Genomic DNA, 20,563 nt, shown 5'->3' on the forward strand with positions numbered 1-20,563 from the left:
TATATTGATTTAATTTAATTTCTTGCACATGTTTTTCCAATGTGGTTTTTAACTACAAATGGAAAGTATTTAGTTAGTTAATTCATTTTCCTCTGTCAATTGGTATAATCATGAATCATATGACAATGATTTCATGAGTAACAAAAATAATGCCTAACGTTATTGCCTAACCCTCAAATGAACTAACTTAACCTCTAACAGCCCAACTACTGCTGCCGTTTGTACCACTCCTGTAGGAAGAAAGTGAAAAAGTGCTCACCTGGAAGAGTGGAGAGGAGGAGAGGGTGAACCCGTCTGACCCTGGCTGTTTGATCAGAGCCAGAGCTCCTGGAGTATCATAGGCCAAAGTCGCCCTGAATGCAACATCACCGAACGCTGTGGCCTGGGTCTCCGGCTGAGCTTTGTCCTGTAAAAACAACAACACGCAACAACTCAGAAATGTTTTAGAATTTACATGATCAGTCAAAAGTTTGGACACAAGAGCTTTCTTTATTTCAATTTATTTACATGGTAAAACTTTCATTGGAGGCATTAAAACTATGACTGAACATGTATGGGATGTAGTGAACAAAAAATAAACTAAAAGTAGCTCAAAACTTCTTTTAAGATTTTGACAAGGACGTAGGTTTGCAACAGGAACGGTGGGACATGTCACAACCAATATTTGGGGAAGACAAAATAGTCCCTACCAATATTTGCCATTTTATTTTGATAAACAAAAATATACATTTATTCTGATATTTTTCCAAACTCAGTAGTATTAATTGAACACGTTTTAGTTCACATTTTGTTTATTAGACGTTCTGAGATGTATTCAGTGATATGACGACAGGGTTACTCCTGCCGCTATTTCATTGGCTGTAACAGAGTGATGTCATTAGTTGTGCTGGAGCCTAAACTGGGAAAGCAGCAGGACAGGGCCGCACCTGAAGATGTCGGCTTGAGCAGGTGTGAGTGAAGACGCTGCACCAAACTAAAAAACTTTTCAAAAGCAACTTACTCAGCTTCATCTTCAAATAAACTTGTCTTATAATGAGTCGCAGCGGAAAAAGAGCGACGATCACCACAAGTTCACCTCCCAAACGGAGCCCTACTCGTGCGACTGTGAGCAGCCGGACTCTACTGACAATATTCCATGGAAAAATGTACGGACGTGACCTCACAAATATCTCATCACCAACAAGCAAATGCAAATCTGATTAAATCTGATTATTGATAATGTCCCCCCAAAGCCAGAACCAAACCTACGCCCTTGGATTTTGAAAAACATCCACTCTTTGCTTTGATCACTGCTTTGCTCTTGTGGCATTTCTTAACTCTGACAAGACAAAGTTGTGAAGTGAAAAGGAATGAAAACCATTTCAGGAGACTTCATTGTGAGGCTCAATGAGAGACCAAGGATTTGCAGTGCCTTCGACAAAGCAAACTGTGGATACTTGGATGCTCTTTATTTAAAATATGAAAAAAAAAAAAATCTTACAATTAATTAATCTTAATTACAATTACTACATTTTTACTACATTACAATACAATTACATATTTCTTGTATCATATCGTTCATATATTTTGGATGTATGTAACATAGAAACCCGTAAATATGTAAAAAGACACTCAATGTGATGGTGTGTCCAAACTTTGACTTGTTGTGTATATATTTTAAGTTTTGGCCTTTTTGTGCATTTAATTTTCCTTTTTACTTACCAGAATCTTGAATCTGTAGAGCAGAGACGGAGAATCAGCCAGGCAGCCGTACTCTTTGTTCGTGGGGTTGTACTTGGGCACGTATCCATCCGCCCCGGTGCACAGGAACACCTTTTCGATGCTGCAGGAGAAGGACTCGCCCAGGTTCTGCACCGGGTCCACCATCACACGGCCATAGATCGTAGAGCCTGAAAACCAGAAAATACAGACACATCTTTGAGTCTGGAAACATTTAACATTATAAAACCTGAAAATAGCATAATATGGGCCTTTTAAAATTTCTATGGACCCATATTCTTTTTATTCTTTGGAAGTTGAAGTACAGTATAGGTGATTTACTTGCGTTCCACAAGAGGGCAGTGTTGTCTTACCTTCTGAAAATGCAGTATCAGATCCTTCTCCAAAGCCCATGGAGCCGTCAGACAACCACAGCTCTTTCTTGGATAACAGGAACATTTGAGTGTTGAGGCTGAACTCGGCGGCAACTGGATCTGACACCTGCACAGTGACACAAAATTAAATGTAATAATATTTATTGACAAAAAATGTAATTAATCAAATCCTAGAATAAAAATATAATGACTTTGCTGGTATTTCTAAAAGTCTCTCCTCAAAATAATGTGTGTTTGGGTTCTTTAAAAGGCCCATATTACACTATCCTCCGATCGATGTTATTGTTACGGCCCGAGGTCTTTAGTTCTAATTTGTTTCGTGTGTTCTAAATGATTTTGCTCCTGATTCCTGCTGTGGGAGCCCTGGTCCGTGATTGGTGGGGCATGTCTACGCCCACCTCACCTGCAGCCACCGCCCCCTATTTAAGGAGAGCACCTGTAGAGGCTGCTGGTCTTTGTGGCCCGTATGCTATTTTGTGTTTGTGTGTGTAGTTCTGTTTTGTGCCTTTTTTTAAAAATGTGGTCACTCGATTCTGTTTGTGAGCTTATGTGGTTTAATTTGGGGAACTTGTTTCGTGTGTGTCCCTTTGTTAACCACTCGTTTTGTGTAAGCCTGCGTGACCTGCGTGACCCCTTTTGTGGCACAAAACTCAGTTTATTCTGTTGTTATGTTTCTTAGTTTAGGTTATTTTCTGTATATTTTAGTCTTTTGTTAATTTACCTTTTACACCCCTGTTAATTAAACATTATTTAATTTATTCCACTTTACATCTTGGTTTTATTTTTGTTACTTCCCTGTCCCGAGCAGAGCTGGGTCGTAACAGTTATAATGTTGTTTCCTCATCTCAAACATACCTGGAGTTCAATTAGTTTCATTCACACATTTAAACAGCCTAATAATTCAGGGTACTAAACATGTCTGAATGAAACAAAGTTCAAAGTTCGCTTTATTGTTAATTTCTTCACATATACTAGACATACAAAGGAATCTATATTGTTTCTCTCTATCCAATGTGTTGTCTTTTTTTTCTAGTGGCACAAGACAGTCTTTTTTTAGGGGGGTCAGGAGGGGTCTGAGTCCAAGTGTACAAAACAACACAACTCCAGGTAAGTTTTTGATGAGGTGTCAACATTATAACATGGCTTAAAGCTCACAAGAATCAGCTTTATGTAATATAAACCTTTAAAAATGTTTTACCTGCTGGAATCGAATGTCCATGTCAAAGGTCAGAGGCTCCCTTGGGTGACAGACTGGGGGGATACTGAACTCCCCGTTGGGCGACGCGATGCAGGGGACCAATTTCACCGTGTAGGTTCCAGAATAATCACGCACCTACAGGTCACATACACAAACACAATATCAATACACGTTACTTGTATAAAAATTTTATTATTATATGACTTGGACTTACGGCAAAGTCTGAGACAAAACTCCACTGCTGCATGGGCTGGTTGTAGGTGGGCTCAGTCCGGACCAGGCTGAGGGAGAAGGTGAGGCCAGGGTGGTCCGCACAAATCACTATAGAGGAAACACTGGTGCCTGTGGGGGAAAAGATTGACTGGTTTACATCAACTGGTTCAGACCTGGTGCCGTTCAAATCATAAGCCCAAGAACGTCTCATGTTTGAACTTTTATTATATAAAGCGGCTCTATAGTAGCCTGATTCATCAGCCGGTTTCACTTCGTGGAGACCGTCTGACCTCTCAGCATTAGGATTCATTCACTCGACAGTAGGCGGGTACTTTTTTTATATAACCAATCGCTGCTATTTGGTCGTGACGTATGTAATGCGCCGGAACGCTCAGTGGTGTCCAAGGAATTGTCGACACAACAGCAAACAAAGCAGAGAGTGAACATGTCTGTCAAGGATCATTGTCGTTTCTGCGAGGTGAACTTGTGAATTAAAGGTGCAACAAAAAATGCGAAGTTTGTATTTGACAAAGGAGGATAACGTATGCTTTAAAATGTTATTGCCCTTCTTCCTACGGGATTTGGGAAAAGCTTAGTATACCAGTTAGCCCCATTAGTGGCGCATTACATACGTCATGTGGTTAAATAATAAAAGTACCCACCTACTGTCGAGCAAACAAATTCTAATGCTGTGAGGTCAGACGGTTTCCACGAAGTAAAAATGGCTGATGAATCAGGCTAAGTGTATGCAGTCTGCTACCGCAACTCGGGTTAGTTCAGCTCTTCCCTGATTGGCCGGTGTGGGGTCTACAACTTTCGGGGTTCTTGCAAACCGTTTAGTGTATTCTGATTCCAATTCCTGATCTAGTCGTTGGAGAGAAATTAAATTGAGCGGAGGCACTAGGTGGCACCAGCCTGACTAGTTCTGTAAATATTTGAAAGATAAATAAAACAACTGGCTCATTTGTGTAATTGTGTTTTAAGGAAATAAGTGCCAAATTTCCACCAGGTATCTGCATATATTTGAATTCTAAATATCGTAACTGTTTTTTTTTTTTTTTCCTAGAATCATTTTAATTATTTATTTTTTGTTTAGTTTCACCTGACAAAATTTGACACTGAGGAAAACTAAAACCTAATGCAGGGTTCTAATCTTTTATTGTTTTGTTTTAATTATTTTCTTTATTGATTCTTATGCGTCTATTTGACTGTTGTGTTTATTTGTTTTTACTCAGTTGTTTTTATTAAGTTTTTATTGCATTAAATTGTAGATTTTCTATTTTTATTTTTCAGTCTTTGTTTATAAAATGTGCTACAGAAATAAAGTGGACTGGGTTGTCTGTGTGCATCTGTGTGTGTTTGTGTGTCTGTGTGTGTGTTTAGAGGCTCAGACTTTCACTAATGAGAAAGTGGGCAGAATTACCAACGGTTGGTTTCAAATATATGTTATCAAAAATTGTTCTTTATAGCTTAAAAAGTCTGATTTTGCAAGATGTGTGACTTTCTGTACCTGTCTTTAAAAAGTGACTATGAGACTATGAGCTGTATTTTAATCCTGGTTCAGATCTTCATTTAGACCTGGTTTAGTCCAAACATTCCTTCATACATCAGTAATGCAGCAGTTGTCTTTATCATCCCAATTATCTGTAACGTTTATTTCCGTAACAGCCTTTTTACATTGTTCATGCCTCTTGTTTCCGTAGTCAGACCCCCACAGGTTCATTTTGACATTTGCTGAAATGACCTCTGACACTTTACACCGGAAGGACCCCAGTGAAGACCACCAGAAATAGATGAAGGGAAAATGTGCCACATATAATCCTACAGTAAAGCCACAGTAGCTGCAGCTGCACAGAGCTCAGGGAAAAGTTAAACTGTTGGAGTTAAACAGGAGCAGAGCACTGGTCCTGTACCTGGATGAATCATGACAAACTGTCCTCTGAAACGAGCCTCGGTCTTAAAGTTGACCACCAGGCGGCCCTCTTCATTTATCCTCATGCTGGTCGGGTACATCGCGCCTGTGGGAAAACAAAACAAATATTATTATTTTTGATGATGATTATTTTAAAAATCTTTTTTAGTTTTTCAATAATTTCTCCACTGATTGTATTCAGTTGTTTCAAATGATCCTTCAGATATGTTATTGATGACATACAGTATCACCATCATGTGTTGTGCTGTTTTAAAGGACCCACCCTCTAGAACAGACATGGCCCAAGATATAATTATATTTGGCCCGCAAAATAATATCAAATATGTATTAGAGCTGCTCGCCGGCTACAGATAGACATTAGAGACATTATTTATTTAAAATATTGTTATTATTTTATATTTTGCTTGTTCTGGATTCAGTGTTTAAGCAAAACTATTATTAAACATTTATTTTAATAAGAAAAAGGTTTAACATGACATATCTCAAAAGAAGAGAAAACATGCAGATGTTGTTGAAATTTTTCAGTAAATATTTAGTTTGGCCCACGACTTAGTCCCAGTGTTTAATTTTGGCCTCTGTGAATTTGAGTTGTCACCCCTGTACCTAGAATAATTCAGCTCCTACTCTCAAGTCTATTTCCACACTGGATTCTTTTAAAAGACAAGTAAAAAAAATGTTGATTCATACAAATGTTTAATATAAAATTTATTGTAACAGCTGACTTGCGTGTTCATTTCTGTTATGTTAGAAACATATTTTTAGGGGAGGTGGTCTTCTCATTCTCTTATGCATAGTCATTTTTATGTTTTACATCTGTTTGCAATATTTTTTAACTTGTATGTGCTAATAAATTCTAATCTAAAATCTAAAAAACATACTAAACATACCAATACCCCATCTAAGGTTGCTGTTTTTATTTTTTTTTACATTGTTCATTCTGATTTGATTCCATACCCTGGAGTTCAGACTCTGGTGGGCTGCCGATGCCGTCCTGCCACAGAATGGCCGTGTCATAGACAAACGTGAGTTTGAGCTCAGACTGAAGGTCAAAGTGCTGCCAGCCGCCCACCGCCACCGGAGAATGGAACACATACGACACGAACAAGGGCACGCGCACCGTCACATAGGACTGGACCAGATTCAGCACCTAAACAAAAGGAAAGACAGGGTTAAAGATAATGCTTAAGTATTATTTGAGTGATAAGAGACATTTTGGGCACAATTACGTTATTTGGTAGCCAGGCTGGCACCTAGTGCCTCTGCTCAATTTCATTTGTCTCCAGCGACTAGGTCAGGAATCAGAATACACTAGACGGCTTGCAAGAACCACGGAAACACAAGTTTGGCACTGTGTGGACACCTGAAAATTCTGATACGCTGATGTACGACAATGCACAGCGAAGTAATTCACCTCCAAAACACTAAGAGGCTAAAATATATGTCCATTCATATATACGGTCTATGTGTACGACCTGCAGACATATAATCTTTGAAAAGTTTCACATGAACCATCTACAACACGACAGAAAGACTCACCATCAGCAGAACACCCCTCTGTCACAGAAAGAACATATTCCACTCGTGTCGTGTCCTTTAGTCCAACAGAAACTGAACCACATCAGGGCACAAGGAGCTATGAGCTGTTTTTTTGAGCTTTCAGTTTATGCAAATTAGCCATGTGTTTTTAAGTTTCATTTCTGTAAAACGTAAACAAATATTCTCAAAGCTGCGTGGATAGGGAAGGGTTGTGGACACAGAAACGACGTGTCTGAATGCAGATCATTTCCAATACAGTGATACGCGGATTTGTTTCAGTATAAACGTAGTCTTGGGAAGAACTTTTTGAAGAATATTTGATTTCCATTGTAAAAAGAACGAGCCAAGAGTGTGTTTAGCTGTTATATCTGCCAAAGGTGGACACTTTCATGAATCAAAAGTTTAGAATACGTTTTGGTCAACAGTAAACAGTAAAAAAATTGAAAAAATTTGGTGCTCTAAAACTTTTGACCAGTAGTTTAACATCTTCAGACAAGCACGTAGCCGACCCTCTACCTTAAACGTTACATAGTGCACCTTTAAGTTGTTGAATTCTATATCAGCTGTTGTATAAATCCCAGTCCCACCTGTCCGTCCGTCCCGATGGAGCCTCCGCAGTCATTGAGCAGCTCGGACATGTCGTAGTAGCTGGTGAACTCCCACAGACAGGCCTCCAGGTTGAGGTTCCTGTAAAAGCGCAGGGAGTTGGCGGAGCGCATGGCGGGGCTGTACTGGTACGGGGACGTCTCTCCGATGATCTCCGGGTTCTTGGTGGCGTCGGTGATGAAGCCGTGTCCGGTCTGGATCTCGTTGAAGTCGAGGAGGTTGGAGCAGCGGTGGTTCCCCACGCGAGTCCCGTCAGGGCTCAGGGTCAGCTCAAAGTTCGACAGGGGTCTGGTGGAGATGACGGGGAGCATGCCTGAAAAAAGAGACGACTATTTACTTCATCAGATTTGTTTCACAATTTGAGTTAAGTGTCCATGATGTTCATTTGTTAAAGAAGACATATTTTGCTTGTGTCTGCTATATAGTTATAATCTGTCACATCCATGGATCATTCTGTTATAATTTAGAAACTTTAAATCAAAATATTTATCTAAAAGGCTTAATAAAAGAAAGCAGTCCGTTGATTTATTTTAGAAACAGAGAGACGCGCAGCTGAATATTCAACTATGACTATGCAACACTGCCAAATCATAAACATATCACTGATTAATAAAGTGAGTTGTTTGCCAATATGCTGTCTTGAATATAAGCGATTAAAGATTGCTCAAACATCCACAAATCACTCCAAGTACAAATCTGGGTCAATAAATGGTGATAGTCGAGGAGCCAAAATCTCAAAAATGGGTTGAACCTGACATCATCTCCCATAATTTTTATTTGTATTTTTTCTGTTAACTGTGACCTTAAGGACCAATAATTGGAGGGTCTGCTCTTCCAGAAATATTGCGAAAAAAAATTGTGGCTATTTTAGTGTATGTAACCATTTTTTGACAACATTTTTTGAAAAATGAAAAATTTCCTGAAATCCTCAGTGGGTTGGGTAAGATGTCAATAAATTCATTCCAGATGCAAACAACACATGTGGTGACAACATTCAGTCAAAAAATAATTCTTAAAACACATTTCTACTAAGAAATGGTCTAGGTCCAGGTGTAAACCAGGCCTAAAACAAAATCTAAACCAGGACTAAACCAGGACTAAACTAGGACTAAAACCAGGTCTAAACCAGGTGTAAACCAGGTCTAAACTAGGACTAAACTAGGACTAAAACCAGGACTAAACCAGGTCTAAACAATATGACACTTAACAGTAGGTGGACATACCTGAAGGCAGCAGTGATCTCATAAAGAAAGCATTTTTCAATCAATAATATTTTTAATACGGTTAAGTAAAGACTGGGTTTTTTATTTTCTTTATCTGACAAAACATTTTATGTTAAGATCCTCATCTTTGCTCCGCTACAGTAAACAAATACTTGTTCATGGAGACTTGGGCTCAACGGCCAACTTGACAAGAACAAACAAGAATTTTCAGGATGTGGTTGCTACGTTCATATGGTTTTAAAAAGCATGACAATATCAAGTAATCCAAAATATTCAGATTACATTACTCACTTTATGTAATTTAATGGATTATGTTACAAACTACATTTTGGGGTATGTAATCTGTAATCTGTAGGGGAATACATTTTAAAAGTCACCTTCCCAACACTGCAAGTAGCTCACCAGAAGAAAAAGGTTGAAGACTCCTGCTGTCTACTATAATACACTAAATCTGCTTTGATGCACTAAATCAGCATCAGAATTCATCAACTTTTCCATACTTCCTTTGTTACTCAACTAACAACATGGATTCGGAGTTGGAAACCTTAAACAGTTCCAGGTATTACAATGAACTATCACTAATATTTGTAACTCCATTGAAAACACGTTCCGTTTTACAATTAAACCTGTAATATGTCACATAACAAATCCCTTATATTTGACTCACCGTCCATATGGGGCATGTTGACGGTGAGTTTGATGAGATTGGGGAAGTCTGGGTCGTCGGGGCCGGTGTAGCGGATCTTAGCGGAGAAAGGTTCTGCCCCCACAGTGTCTGGAATACGAGGCTGACACATGCCTAAAAAACACACCAGAGTTTAGGATACATAAAGTTTAAAACACGTTCTTCTTTATTATTTACATAGACTGTATAAAGAAGTGGACTGAGGCAGCGTGACGTTACCTTTAGCGCTCAGCTGCAACCAAATGAAGCTCATCGAGGTGAGCAGTTATAGCAGAGAATTTGCAAACAAGGACCATATTTAAGAATCAGAGCTCGAATCCAAAGAGTTAATCGAGGTTTAGCAAGGGTTTATCCAGCTTTCCAACGCTGTCATTCAAACTTCCTAATGCCAGTGGGAGTGACCTTAAGGAAATAAGGCGCCTGCTTGGTCTGTTATTAATGTTCATATCTTGAATTACACACTAAATAAAGAAATTAAAACCCCAGGATCAGGTAGAGCGGGTTAATACAAACATTTTAAGGTCAGAATGACAAGCCTGACAGCAGCAGAAAGAAGGGTGAGGTTTTTTTCAGTAGAAGTCAACTGCCACCAGAGCTCAGTGGAACCATTTCGTGCTCATACTCACTTCCTATTTGGGATCATAGACTTTATCCACCTTATTCCGGGAAGTTACCATCGGCGCTGTCATCATAATTATTCCGGGTTGTATTATTTTGTTCGGGGCTGCCGATTTTTACTAAATAAGTTCTATGTGGCTCATAAACTAGTTTTGAAGTCCCCAGAGAATCGGTGCAGTGTGACTTGTTGGTGACATGAACACTGAACATTTTACACAAATGAACCGACTTCATGTCTTGTTTAAGATGCAAAAATTATTTACGAGTGTTTAGGGATAAAAATATCTCAGATGCGGGCGGGAACAGGAATGAAAATTAAAATTTTTTGCTGGCACGGACAGGAGCCGGACTGAAAATACTGTCTTGCGCAGACTTTCGACTCCAGTCAAGCAAAGCTCACCGAGGCAAGCTGTTATAAGGCAAATTTGGAGACAAGTTCCATATTAAGAAAAGGAATTAATTTACGGTCAAAATGGCAAAATAAATACACAAATGAGAAGCCTGAAAGCAGCAGTTACTAGGGATGGGCATTCGATAAAATTTTCTTAATTGATCATCGGGAGAATTAACGTTCGATTATCAATTAATCATTAACGTTTTTTTTATATTAAAATGATCATCCTTATTATTACTATCTGCACTACTAATCTGCATAAATAAATCAACTTTACGACATATAAACCGTAACGACTCTAGAGCCACATCAATCTGTTTGACATTATAATGTGTTTAATGCAGCTTTGTACAAGTCTCACAGAAACGAAACTTAAAACCACATGGCTAATTTACATAAACTAAGCGAAGAAAAAAAACAGCTCTTGTGCACTGATGCGACACGACTCAGTGGAATACAGGTTAGTGTGATCATATTTGCGTTTGTTAAAACCAGGACACCGTACGGGGGGTGGGAGGTGGGGACTCGTCATCGACATTGAGCTGCTCTCACCTGGCAAAGCTTTTTCATGTTTTTCGGTGTCCTGGTGCTCTGAGGTCCCTGACCCCTTCACTGGACACTGAAACATATGTGCTGCTTTGTACACTGTGTACATGGACTCCCACTTGTCCCGACTGGAACGGAAAGTGTAGAATTTCTTGTACAAGTCATCGTTAAATACGCATTTGCGCTTCGGCATGTTGCAGACTGACCGACTGTTTGTGTCTGCTCGCTCCTTCTGAGTGCAGAAAGCTACATGGCCGGACCCCCGTTTGTCCCCGGACACGGACGTTTGGTCACCCTACGCTACGCACAGCAACCTACATTCGGTTAGTAGATTAAAAATGAACGTAATCGATGAAATTCTTAATGATCAATTATCGATCAATCAACTAATCATGCCCATCTCTAGCAGTTACAGAGACAGGTGTGACGTTTTTACAATACAAAGTGAATTGGAGCCAGAGTTGATGGAGCCGTAAGCAGTAAGATATGTCCATTTATACACAGTCTATATTAATCACCAAAACATTACCACCACTCTTTTATTTCTTTTACCTTCTTCTTTACTGACGACGACGATGGGACTCGACAGCTCCAGACCTGCGTCTCCGTTGGTGTTGAAGGCCCTGGCGGCGCACTGGATCCTGGAGCCGGCGCGGAAGTAGATGGAGTCCAGCGTGATGGACTTGGTGTTGGTGAAGAAGGTGTTGGTGTCCACCTCCCTCATGGGGCTGGTCACTCCGTCTGAGCCCGTGGGTGCACTGACGAGCCAGCGGTACTGCGTCAGGGTGTCGTTGATGTTCTCGGCGGCGCAGATGGAGCCGGTTTTGTCAAAGTCGTGATATTTTGGATTGCAAGCCTAAAGAAGGATTTTATATTTTATTTATGCATTTATTTTGGGCAAGTAAGAGATTTACATTCTTATACAATGGAACATTTTTTTTTTTACAACATTTAACAAATTACAAAAATCAACATAAAAATAAAACAGATTTAATCAGGACTAAACCAGGATTTAACCAGAACTAAACCAGGTCTAAACCAGGTCTAAAACCAGGACTAAACCAGGACTAAAACAGAATTTAATCAGGACTAAACCAAAACTAAACCAGGTCTAAAACCAGGACTAAAACAGAATTTAATCAGGACTAAATCAGGACTAAACCAAAACTAAACCAGGTCTAAACCAGGTCTAAAACCAGGACAAAACCAAGACTAAACCAGGACTAAAACAGAATTTAATCAGGACTAAATCAGGACTAAACCAAAACTAAACCAGGTCTAAAACCAGGACTAAAACAGAATTTAATCAGGACTAAACCAAAACTAAACCAGGTCTAAAACCAGGTCTAAACCAAGTCTAAAACCAGGACTAAATCAGGACTAAACCAAAACTAAACCAGGTCTAAACCAGGTCTAAAACCAGGACAAAACCAAGACTAAACCAGGACTAAAGCAGGATTTAACCAGAACTAAACCAGATCTAAACCAGGTCTAAAACCAGGACTAAACCAGAACTAAAACAGAATTTAATCAGGACTAAATCAGGACTAAACCAAAACTAAACCAGGTCTAAACCAGGTCTAAAACCAGGACAAAACCAAGACTAAACCAGGACTAAAGCAGGATTTAACCAGAACTAAACCAGATCTAAACCAGGTCTAAAACCAGGACTAAAACCAGGACTAAACCAGAACTAAAACAGAATTTAATCAGGACTAAATCAGGACTAAACCAGGACTAAACCAGGACCGGTCTGTGGATCTAAAAAGGTTGAGGGCCACTGCACATTTAAAGCACATTGCTGATTGTTGATCATAAAACTCACCGTAACACAAACTACAGGGTATCCGTTGGGGGGGAAAGGTCTGTCCTTGATCTTGGACGTGTCGTCGTACATGAGAAGAGAAACCACCTGAGGAACCGCGGGGAACGTCACGTCTGCCACACTGTCCATCTCCTCAATGTAAACTATGGCTTTGTTCATCTGGAAAGGAAAAGAAAACGTCATTTGCAAATACAAATAATCTAGGAATGTAACAATAACCGAAATATTGTGATATCGTATCGTCAAAAGTCTCACAATAATATCGTGGACCATCACAGTATATCGAATTACAAGTTTTTTTTGCTTAAATACATAGTTTTAGAGAAGCAACAGCTTATGAACATTTTCTAAATAAAGTGTTAAACTGTGTGATGGGCGTTTGTGGTGAGTGGCGTCTTATTTCTGTCACACGAGCACTTGGCAGCCAACGTGGGCTAAATGTGGAGAATGCCAGGGCCTGTTTATAGCTCCATCTACTGTTTGTTTCTGACGGGCGTCTCATTCCAGGGAGAAAAGCTTTTTATAAGAGCAGAGCGGGCGTGCTGACAGAGATGCCAGCTGTTGCCCCGGGCTATTTTAACAGCCCCTGATGCCCTGACACGGCGGGCGCATGTTCACGTGTGCCAGTGTGCCCCGCTCTTCAGATATAGGGCACTGTGTTGATTTGTTTATGTGTTTGTAGGTGACATGACGTTTGCCCCACCTGCACTTCGGCCACCATGTTGTCATCCGGCTTCATGTGAACGGTGAAAGCTTCTCTCATCTCTCTCTCTCCGTCGAACAGGATCTCGATCTCCACAAAGTGCTCCTTCTCGCCCTCCTTGAACTCCACGTCTGAGGAATGAATCAGTTTAAGAATTGAAATATGTGTATTTAAAACAGGTTAGAATGAGTCATCAGTCCTTTATTCAGGCTTAGATCTTCAAAAATGCACACTAAATATTTGATATTGGCTTTATCAAAATAGATTTTCAAAAACTAGCAGAAAAAATGTTAATAAGGGTCAGATTCACGTAGATGTCTTTTGTAATATAGTGTGTTTTTGGCTCTAGCCACTAATATAAATTCAGGTTCAGTATATGCAAAATTACTTATTTTTAATTAATAAATTAATTAATCATAGCATTTAGATAGTGCCTTTCAAAATACCCAAAGCGCTTTACAGTTCATTATTCCTTCACTCCACACTCAGTGGTGGTAAGCTACTACTGTAGCCACAGCTGCCCTGGGGCAGACTGATGGAAGCAAGGCTGCCAATTTGCGCCATTGGCCCCTCCAGCCACCACCAAGGACACAACGTCTTGCCCAAGGACGCAACAACAGTTTTTGTGACTGGCGTCCCCCTGTGGCACCTGGAATTCCCAGTGTCTCCCATCCAAGTACTACCCAGGCCCAGACTTGCTTAGCTTCTGAGATCTGACGGGATCAGGCTTTGACAAGCCGGTATGGCCACTTATTTAATGTTTTTCAATATTTCTCATGATATAACAATGCAATCAATAGGAAAAAACTGTCTCTTGAACAATCACCTGAGAGAATGACTTTGTTATATTCTAGAATTTGAAAACCACCATTAGTGTTATCGCACATATACACAGATACTGGAGGTAAGCAGGTGAAGTGTCTTGCCCAGGGACTCAAAGGCAGAAACATTCACAAAACTCAAACCACCAACTTTTCGGATTGGTAAACAAGATGCAACATCTAATCAACAAAGGACTGTTGCTAATTTTCTAAGATTCTAATTCCATTTCTCTTTCTTTCTATCGAAAGATAGAAAGGTTCCTTTCTATCTTTGATTTGATGTTCTTTGATCGAAAGGTTTTGCAGCTCATCCAAGCTGCTTCTTCAGTTCTGGTCAGACACTTATCTGCCTGAAGGGAGGAGCTACATTGACACAACTCTGAAACTAAAACACCTACTTGTTTACAGTTTCTGTTTGTGAGCTAAGTCTACTGAACTGCACTGAGTGTGGACCAAGTCATTGTTTTGCAAGTCTCAAGTAAGTCTCAAGTCTTTGACCTCAAGTCTGAGTCAAGTCCCAAGTCAGATACAGGCAAGTCCAAGTCGAGTCTCGAGTCACTGACCCATAAGTCCAAGTCAAGTCCAAGTCATCTCCTTTGAGCTTCAAGTCATTTCAAGTCTTTAAAACTAAATACCAAATATATCTTAGATTTTTCCAATTTATACGAATTTCAAACTAAATTTTACTTAAAAGTCATGGTATATTTATATATAAGTATTTATATAGTAGTAGAAATGCTAATTTTTCCTTTTTAAATATATTGACAAGATCTTAGTATAAATCATGACGTTCAGACTAGAAAGAACTAAGATTTAAAAGTGCTTAATAACACTTATTTTGCAATGTAGTCTGCACTGAAATGGAATAATCATGTTCTGTGTAGTTCCCTCTGTTTATTTTATTGTTTTGTATATTACTGTAAGATATCTGAGGATACCACATCACAGTACTTCAGTTACATCCAAAGTAATAAACAGAGAAGTGGGACAGACATGTCAACTGAAAAGAGAAAAGTGCCTTCTAAACAATTTTTAAGAGACGCATCGAGTCTGCTCAAGTCACAGGGCTCAGGTTTGAGTCAACTCCCAAGTCACTGACCTTCAAGTCTAAGTTGAGTCCCAAGTCTTAGTCCATTTTAACCAAGTCAAGTATCAAGTCCTAAAAATGGTGACTCAAATCTGAATCGAGTCCAAGTCACGACTTGCAAGTCCCACCTCTGCGGGTCACCACTATTGTGTTCTTTGTTTTGATTTTGGTCTGAAGATGGAGTAAATAGAAGATACTAGATGGTGCCTGAGAGCTCCATTTCTGTTCAAAGATAGATTGTCTTTCCTGACAAAAATAGCCTTTCTCATTCCCCTCTCACACCATTTCTTTCCTGTATTTCATGAGCTGGCATTCTTACCCTCTGACAGGGGGTTGTAGTCTTCTCCAGAGGTGGCAGACCCGTCCTTCGTGTGCACCCGGACCACAGAGACCTTTGAGGTGTCCCCGATTCTCAGGATGGGGATCTTTACGACGGCGATGGTTCCTTTGACCTGAGGCTCACGGACACTGTATTTGATTTCAGAGAAGCGAATGATCGACTCTGAAAGAAACAGAAGAGATTTGTGAGAGATACAGAGGGAACTGTGGGAGCTGGAGTCCGAATTACACACCAAAATATCTCTAGTTTTGTTTTCATTTTGTTTTGTAGCATTTTGTACAAACATTTCATAATATACAGACTTTTATCACATCCAAATTTCAGCAGTATCTTTAAACCATATTAGAATGTTGTTACCTCCTCAAAAACAGACCTGGAGTTGTGTTTTGTTTCATTCACACATGTTTGACTAACTCTTTATGATTAGTCAGTCTGCATCTCCAAAGCTCAAAATGCTCAGCTCCACCTTGTAACGTCATGAAGTGGTAGTTTTCAAGTTAACACCTCCTTTTACCTTTTGTTCAGTAGAGATTCCAGGGCTGAAATTATCTAAATGATTTTACTAGTGAAGGTGTATGGAGTTTAAAAACACAGTGGAGCGCTTCCTGTATTACCACATGACATCACAAGGTGGAACAGAGTGTTTTCATTTTGAAAGAAGAACTATTCAGAGAAATATTCAGGGTTTGTGTGATTGAAACAAAACATAACTCCAGGTCTGTTTGGGACGAGAAAACAACATTACAACATTATAAAAAAAATACCATGATATAACAATTTAATATTTAACAATTTTAACATTGCCTAGTAATACAATATATTCTTTTTTTGTGTGTAGAATCCCTCAGTCATCCAGGTAGAATCCAGGGCAAAGGAGAAATTCATGTTATTAGATTCTTTTTTCAGACCAAGAGTTTGTATGGACTGAAGAAGAGCACGAGTGATCAGTCGAAACTGTCAGGTATGGAAATAAACTCTTGGTCTGAAAAAAGAACCTAATAACATAAATTATCAAAAGACCAAATAAACCTCATTAAAATTCAATTTGTCAACTGGACAAAAGTATATTTTATTTTGGTTTCGACCAACATAAATAAATAAACAATACTACTTCTACTTCTACTACTACTACTACTACTACTACTACTACTACTACTACTACTACTACTAATAATAATAATAATAATAATAAAATACACTTTTGTCCAGGTGACAATTTGAATTTCTCTTTTGCCATACTCTTTTTATAGTTTTATGGACAACATTTTTATGCAAATTATCTACAGTTTAAGAGTTGAGTTACATTTTGGTGGTAGGATATTTTTTTTCATCTTTCAACAGCTACAAGTACATAGTCCAATGAGATTCATTTGGTCTTCCAATATTCTATGTTATTAGGTTCTTTTTTTTTCAGACCTAGAGTGTTATTTCTGAGGAAGACGCTAGTGAGCAGTCGAAACTGTCAGGTATGAAATAACACTCTAGGTCTGAAAAAAAAGAACCTAATAACATAGCTACAAGTACAATTTATAGACCAAATTACTTTAAAAAACAAAAAACAAAATACTTAATTGGCTTTTAGTTTGACTTCTAGAATATATTTTGTCCTTGAAATTTTTCTCTGAACTCAGGAGGAAAGCAGGGCTGTCGGATTAACAATTTACTGTTTGGTTCATTGATTCTGCAGAAATTCGCAATGTTTTTCAGCCCCTTGTGCCATTTTTTCCTTGATTTTTTTTTTTTTACAATATGAACGAAACAATGTCCCTGATTGGCTAATCCACCTGTCAATCATTCCCTTCTGAACTGGCAGATTCACCGGTGACCAGACTCACATCTTTGTACATTATTATTCTTTATATAGGACATAACATGAGCCTTACTGTCTTTCTCATCTGTGACAGAGATCAGCGTCTCCTTCTGCTCCCCCAGAGCCGCTCCGTACTGAGACGTGCTTTTGGCCGAACCCAGAACCAACCGGAACTCCTCATTCTCCTCGTGAACCGAGTCGTCCTCCAGCTTCACCACACACGGCTTCTCGCTCTCCCCTGAAACATTCACAGAAGATGGACAGAAGTAAGAAAACTGTTTTACCAGAAAGTTTCAACATGCAGCCAGTGGTGAATAGAAAGAGTACTGAATATTTGTACTCAAGTAAAAGTACTCACTGTAGTGTTATCATGATACTAAAATTTCAAACTCTATTTCGATAGTGAAGAAGAGACTTGATATGCAATGCTGATTTTGATAAATTTTAGACAATATCATAATTTTCAACTCAGAAGTATTTGTTTATTTTATCATATTCATGAAAAGTCATGTTTTATTCAGCTATAAGATTTTTTTTTTTTTTTTTTCAGATTTGATACCTGTTCAAATGAGTAGCTGGTTTTATACTAGTTTTAGTGTTGTTTAGGATCTGAATTTTGATATTTTTGACAACCCTAACTCAATTACAAGTACTTAAGTAAAAGTAAAAAGTACACATGAAAATACTACTCGAAGATCAATAGAAGCACGTCATACTTTAAGATATTTTGTCATTTTAAATTTTCTTTTTTTAGTGCTTGGCTCATTGATTCTGCAGAAATTCATACAAACAGCCCTCTGTGACATTTTTTCCTTGATTTTTTCCAATTTGAATGAAACATGAGTGTCCCTGATTGGCTAATCCACCTGTCAGTCATGGCCTTCTGAACTGGCAGATTCACCGGTGACCAGACTCACATCTTAAATCGTAAATTATTGAAGAAGCTTGTATTCTGGATCCCAGGCAACTCAATAACAGTAATGTGAGTATTTGTAGTGAATAATAATAATGATAGATTTTTATATTGCTTTTTACATTTTAAAAATTAATCTCTAAGTCAGGGGTCTCCAACCTGTAGCTCAGGAACTACCAGTAGCTCTCTACCCCCTTCCAAGTAGCTCACCAAAGAGTTTCTGAATCATACATATTGTGCTGAATGGTTCAAATTTGCTGAACTACCATTGTAACTACTATTTACCCAAGGACATTCCCAATTCTGAGCCCTGTGTTCCCTGATTTGCCCCAGTTTTATGCAAAAACTGTCCCAGGTGTCCCTATTTTTGACCAATCTGATCCCTGTCAACAGTAAAAAGAGGCATAAATTGTCATTTGTTTAGATAAAATACAGAAAAGCTGCTTAAAAATCACCCAAACACAAAGAAAATGTGACTATACTGATTTATATGTTAGTCATGAATGGTCTCTACATAACAATTTTTCTTGATTACAAACTCGTTTCACAGTTTTATTATTACCAATCACCAAAAAAAAAAGGAATGTCTCAGTTTTTTATTTTGGAAAGCTGGTCACCCTAAACTTTGTGCACTAATAAATGGATAAAGGTTTATATTTTATAGGTATCTAACTGTTCCCCATCTAAGGTTTTCCTCTGCTCAATTTCTTGTGACTGTTAAAATAAGTAGCTTTTTGGCATTTTCTTTTTGGAAGTAGTAGCTCAGCAGAAGAAAAAGGTTGGAGACCCCTGCTCTAAGTTCTACAGTCGGTTTAAACCCCCCGTCTTATTCTTACCAGGTAGAAAAGTGATGATAGAAGCGTCCGTGTTTGGTCTCTCGGTGTAGTCCATCATGACCTGAGCTGTTCCCTGTCGTGTGTAGCAGCGCACGGTGGACTTGAGGCTGATGTCTCCACTGCGGTACACAACAGCACGGACCTCCCCGTCAGACTCGTCCACTTTGTAACTTCCTTCTTTAAACTGCACCTTTGGCACTGAGAAGAGAATCGAGAGAGGGTTAACAGAAGGTAAATCAAGCAGGGCTGACCATGATTTCAGAGCTAGATATTATGGAGGGAAACTGTTTAAATCAATTCCCCCATCATCAGTTGTTTTAGCTTTTCTGTCAGGAAAAAGATGATCTCACAACTAATTCTTCCCATTTTAGTGTACTGTGATAACATTTATCAAAATACCACAACTGCTGTCCTCCAACCACTCAGTGTTATCTAAAACAGTCTGTGCAGGTTAATCCGTGTATCATTCGTTCATTCGTTTTTTAATATAAAACCAAAAATAAGAAAACAAACAAACAAAAAAAGTTTTTCTTCATTATTTGTCTCCAAAACCAAAATTTAAAAAACGGGTAATCAATTTGTTTTTTCAGTTTTCGATTTTGTGTTTAATGAATAATGGAAAAAATTAATAATGTCCATTTCCCGTTTCCGTGACTTAAACTGTAATGCCGGACTGAACCAGGACTGAACCAGGACCGAACCAGGACTGAACCAGGACTGAACCAGGACTGAAGCAGGACTGAACCAGGACTGAACCAGGACTGAACCAGGACTGAACCAGGACTGAACCAGGACTGAGTCAGGGACCAGGACCAGGACTGAGACTGGGAGTGAGAAAAGGACTGAGGCCGGGACCAGACCGTGATTGAGACCGGGACTGAGACCGGGACTGAGATCGGGACCAGACCGGGACCAGACCGGGACCAGCCCGAGACTGAGACCGGGACTGAGACCAGGACCAGACCAGGACTGAGACCAGGACTGAGACCAGGACCAGACCAGGACTGAGACCAGGACTGAGACTGGGACAAGACCAGGACTGAAAATGGTTTAGTCCTGGTTTAGTCCTGATTCAGTCCTGGTTCAGTTCATATGTGGTGCAAAAGTCCGGCATCAGTCACGTAAACAGGAAACGGCCGTTATCCATGTTTTCCATTATTCATTTAAACACAAAATTGAAAAC

The 20,563-nt window shown here is 39.2% G+C and overlaps 1 protein-coding gene and 1 pseudogene across 1 annotated transcript in view; both read right to left on the reverse strand.

Moving 5' to 3' along the window:
- frem3 (Fras1 related extracellular matrix 3) overlaps positions 1 to 20,563 on the reverse strand; it is an 82,624-nt gene that overhangs the window by 1,609 nt on the left and 60,452 nt on the right. The window contains 15 exon segments of the mRNA XM_020920434.2: positions 260 to 406; positions 1,702 to 1,889; positions 2,073 to 2,199; positions 3,292 to 3,426; positions 3,506 to 3,633; positions 5,418 to 5,522; positions 6,392 to 6,584; positions 7,561 to 7,892; positions 9,470 to 9,601; positions 11,598 to 11,901; positions 12,871 to 13,029; positions 13,574 to 13,704; positions 15,801 to 15,983; positions 17,705 to 17,869; positions 19,381 to 19,578. Of these exon segments, the coding sequence (XP_020776093.2) occupies positions 260 to 406; positions 1,702 to 1,889; positions 2,073 to 2,199; positions 3,292 to 3,426; positions 3,506 to 3,633; positions 5,418 to 5,522; positions 6,392 to 6,584; positions 7,561 to 7,892; positions 9,470 to 9,601; positions 11,598 to 11,901; positions 12,871 to 13,029; positions 13,574 to 13,704; positions 15,801 to 15,983; positions 17,705 to 17,869; positions 19,381 to 19,578 (2,627 nt within the window).
- On the reverse strand, positions 14,211 to 14,327 carry LOC129410461 (5S ribosomal RNA; annotated as a pseudogene).

This window comes from Boleophthalmus pectinirostris, unplaced genomic scaffold, assembly GCF_026225935.1.
Source record: "Boleophthalmus pectinirostris isolate CB_2022bp ecotype Guang Dong unplaced genomic scaffold, ASM2622593v1 HiC_scaffold_22, whole genome shotgun sequence".
In the NCBI taxonomy this organism is placed as follows: Eukaryota; Metazoa; Chordata; class Actinopteri; order Gobiiformes; family Gobiidae; genus Boleophthalmus; species Boleophthalmus pectinirostris.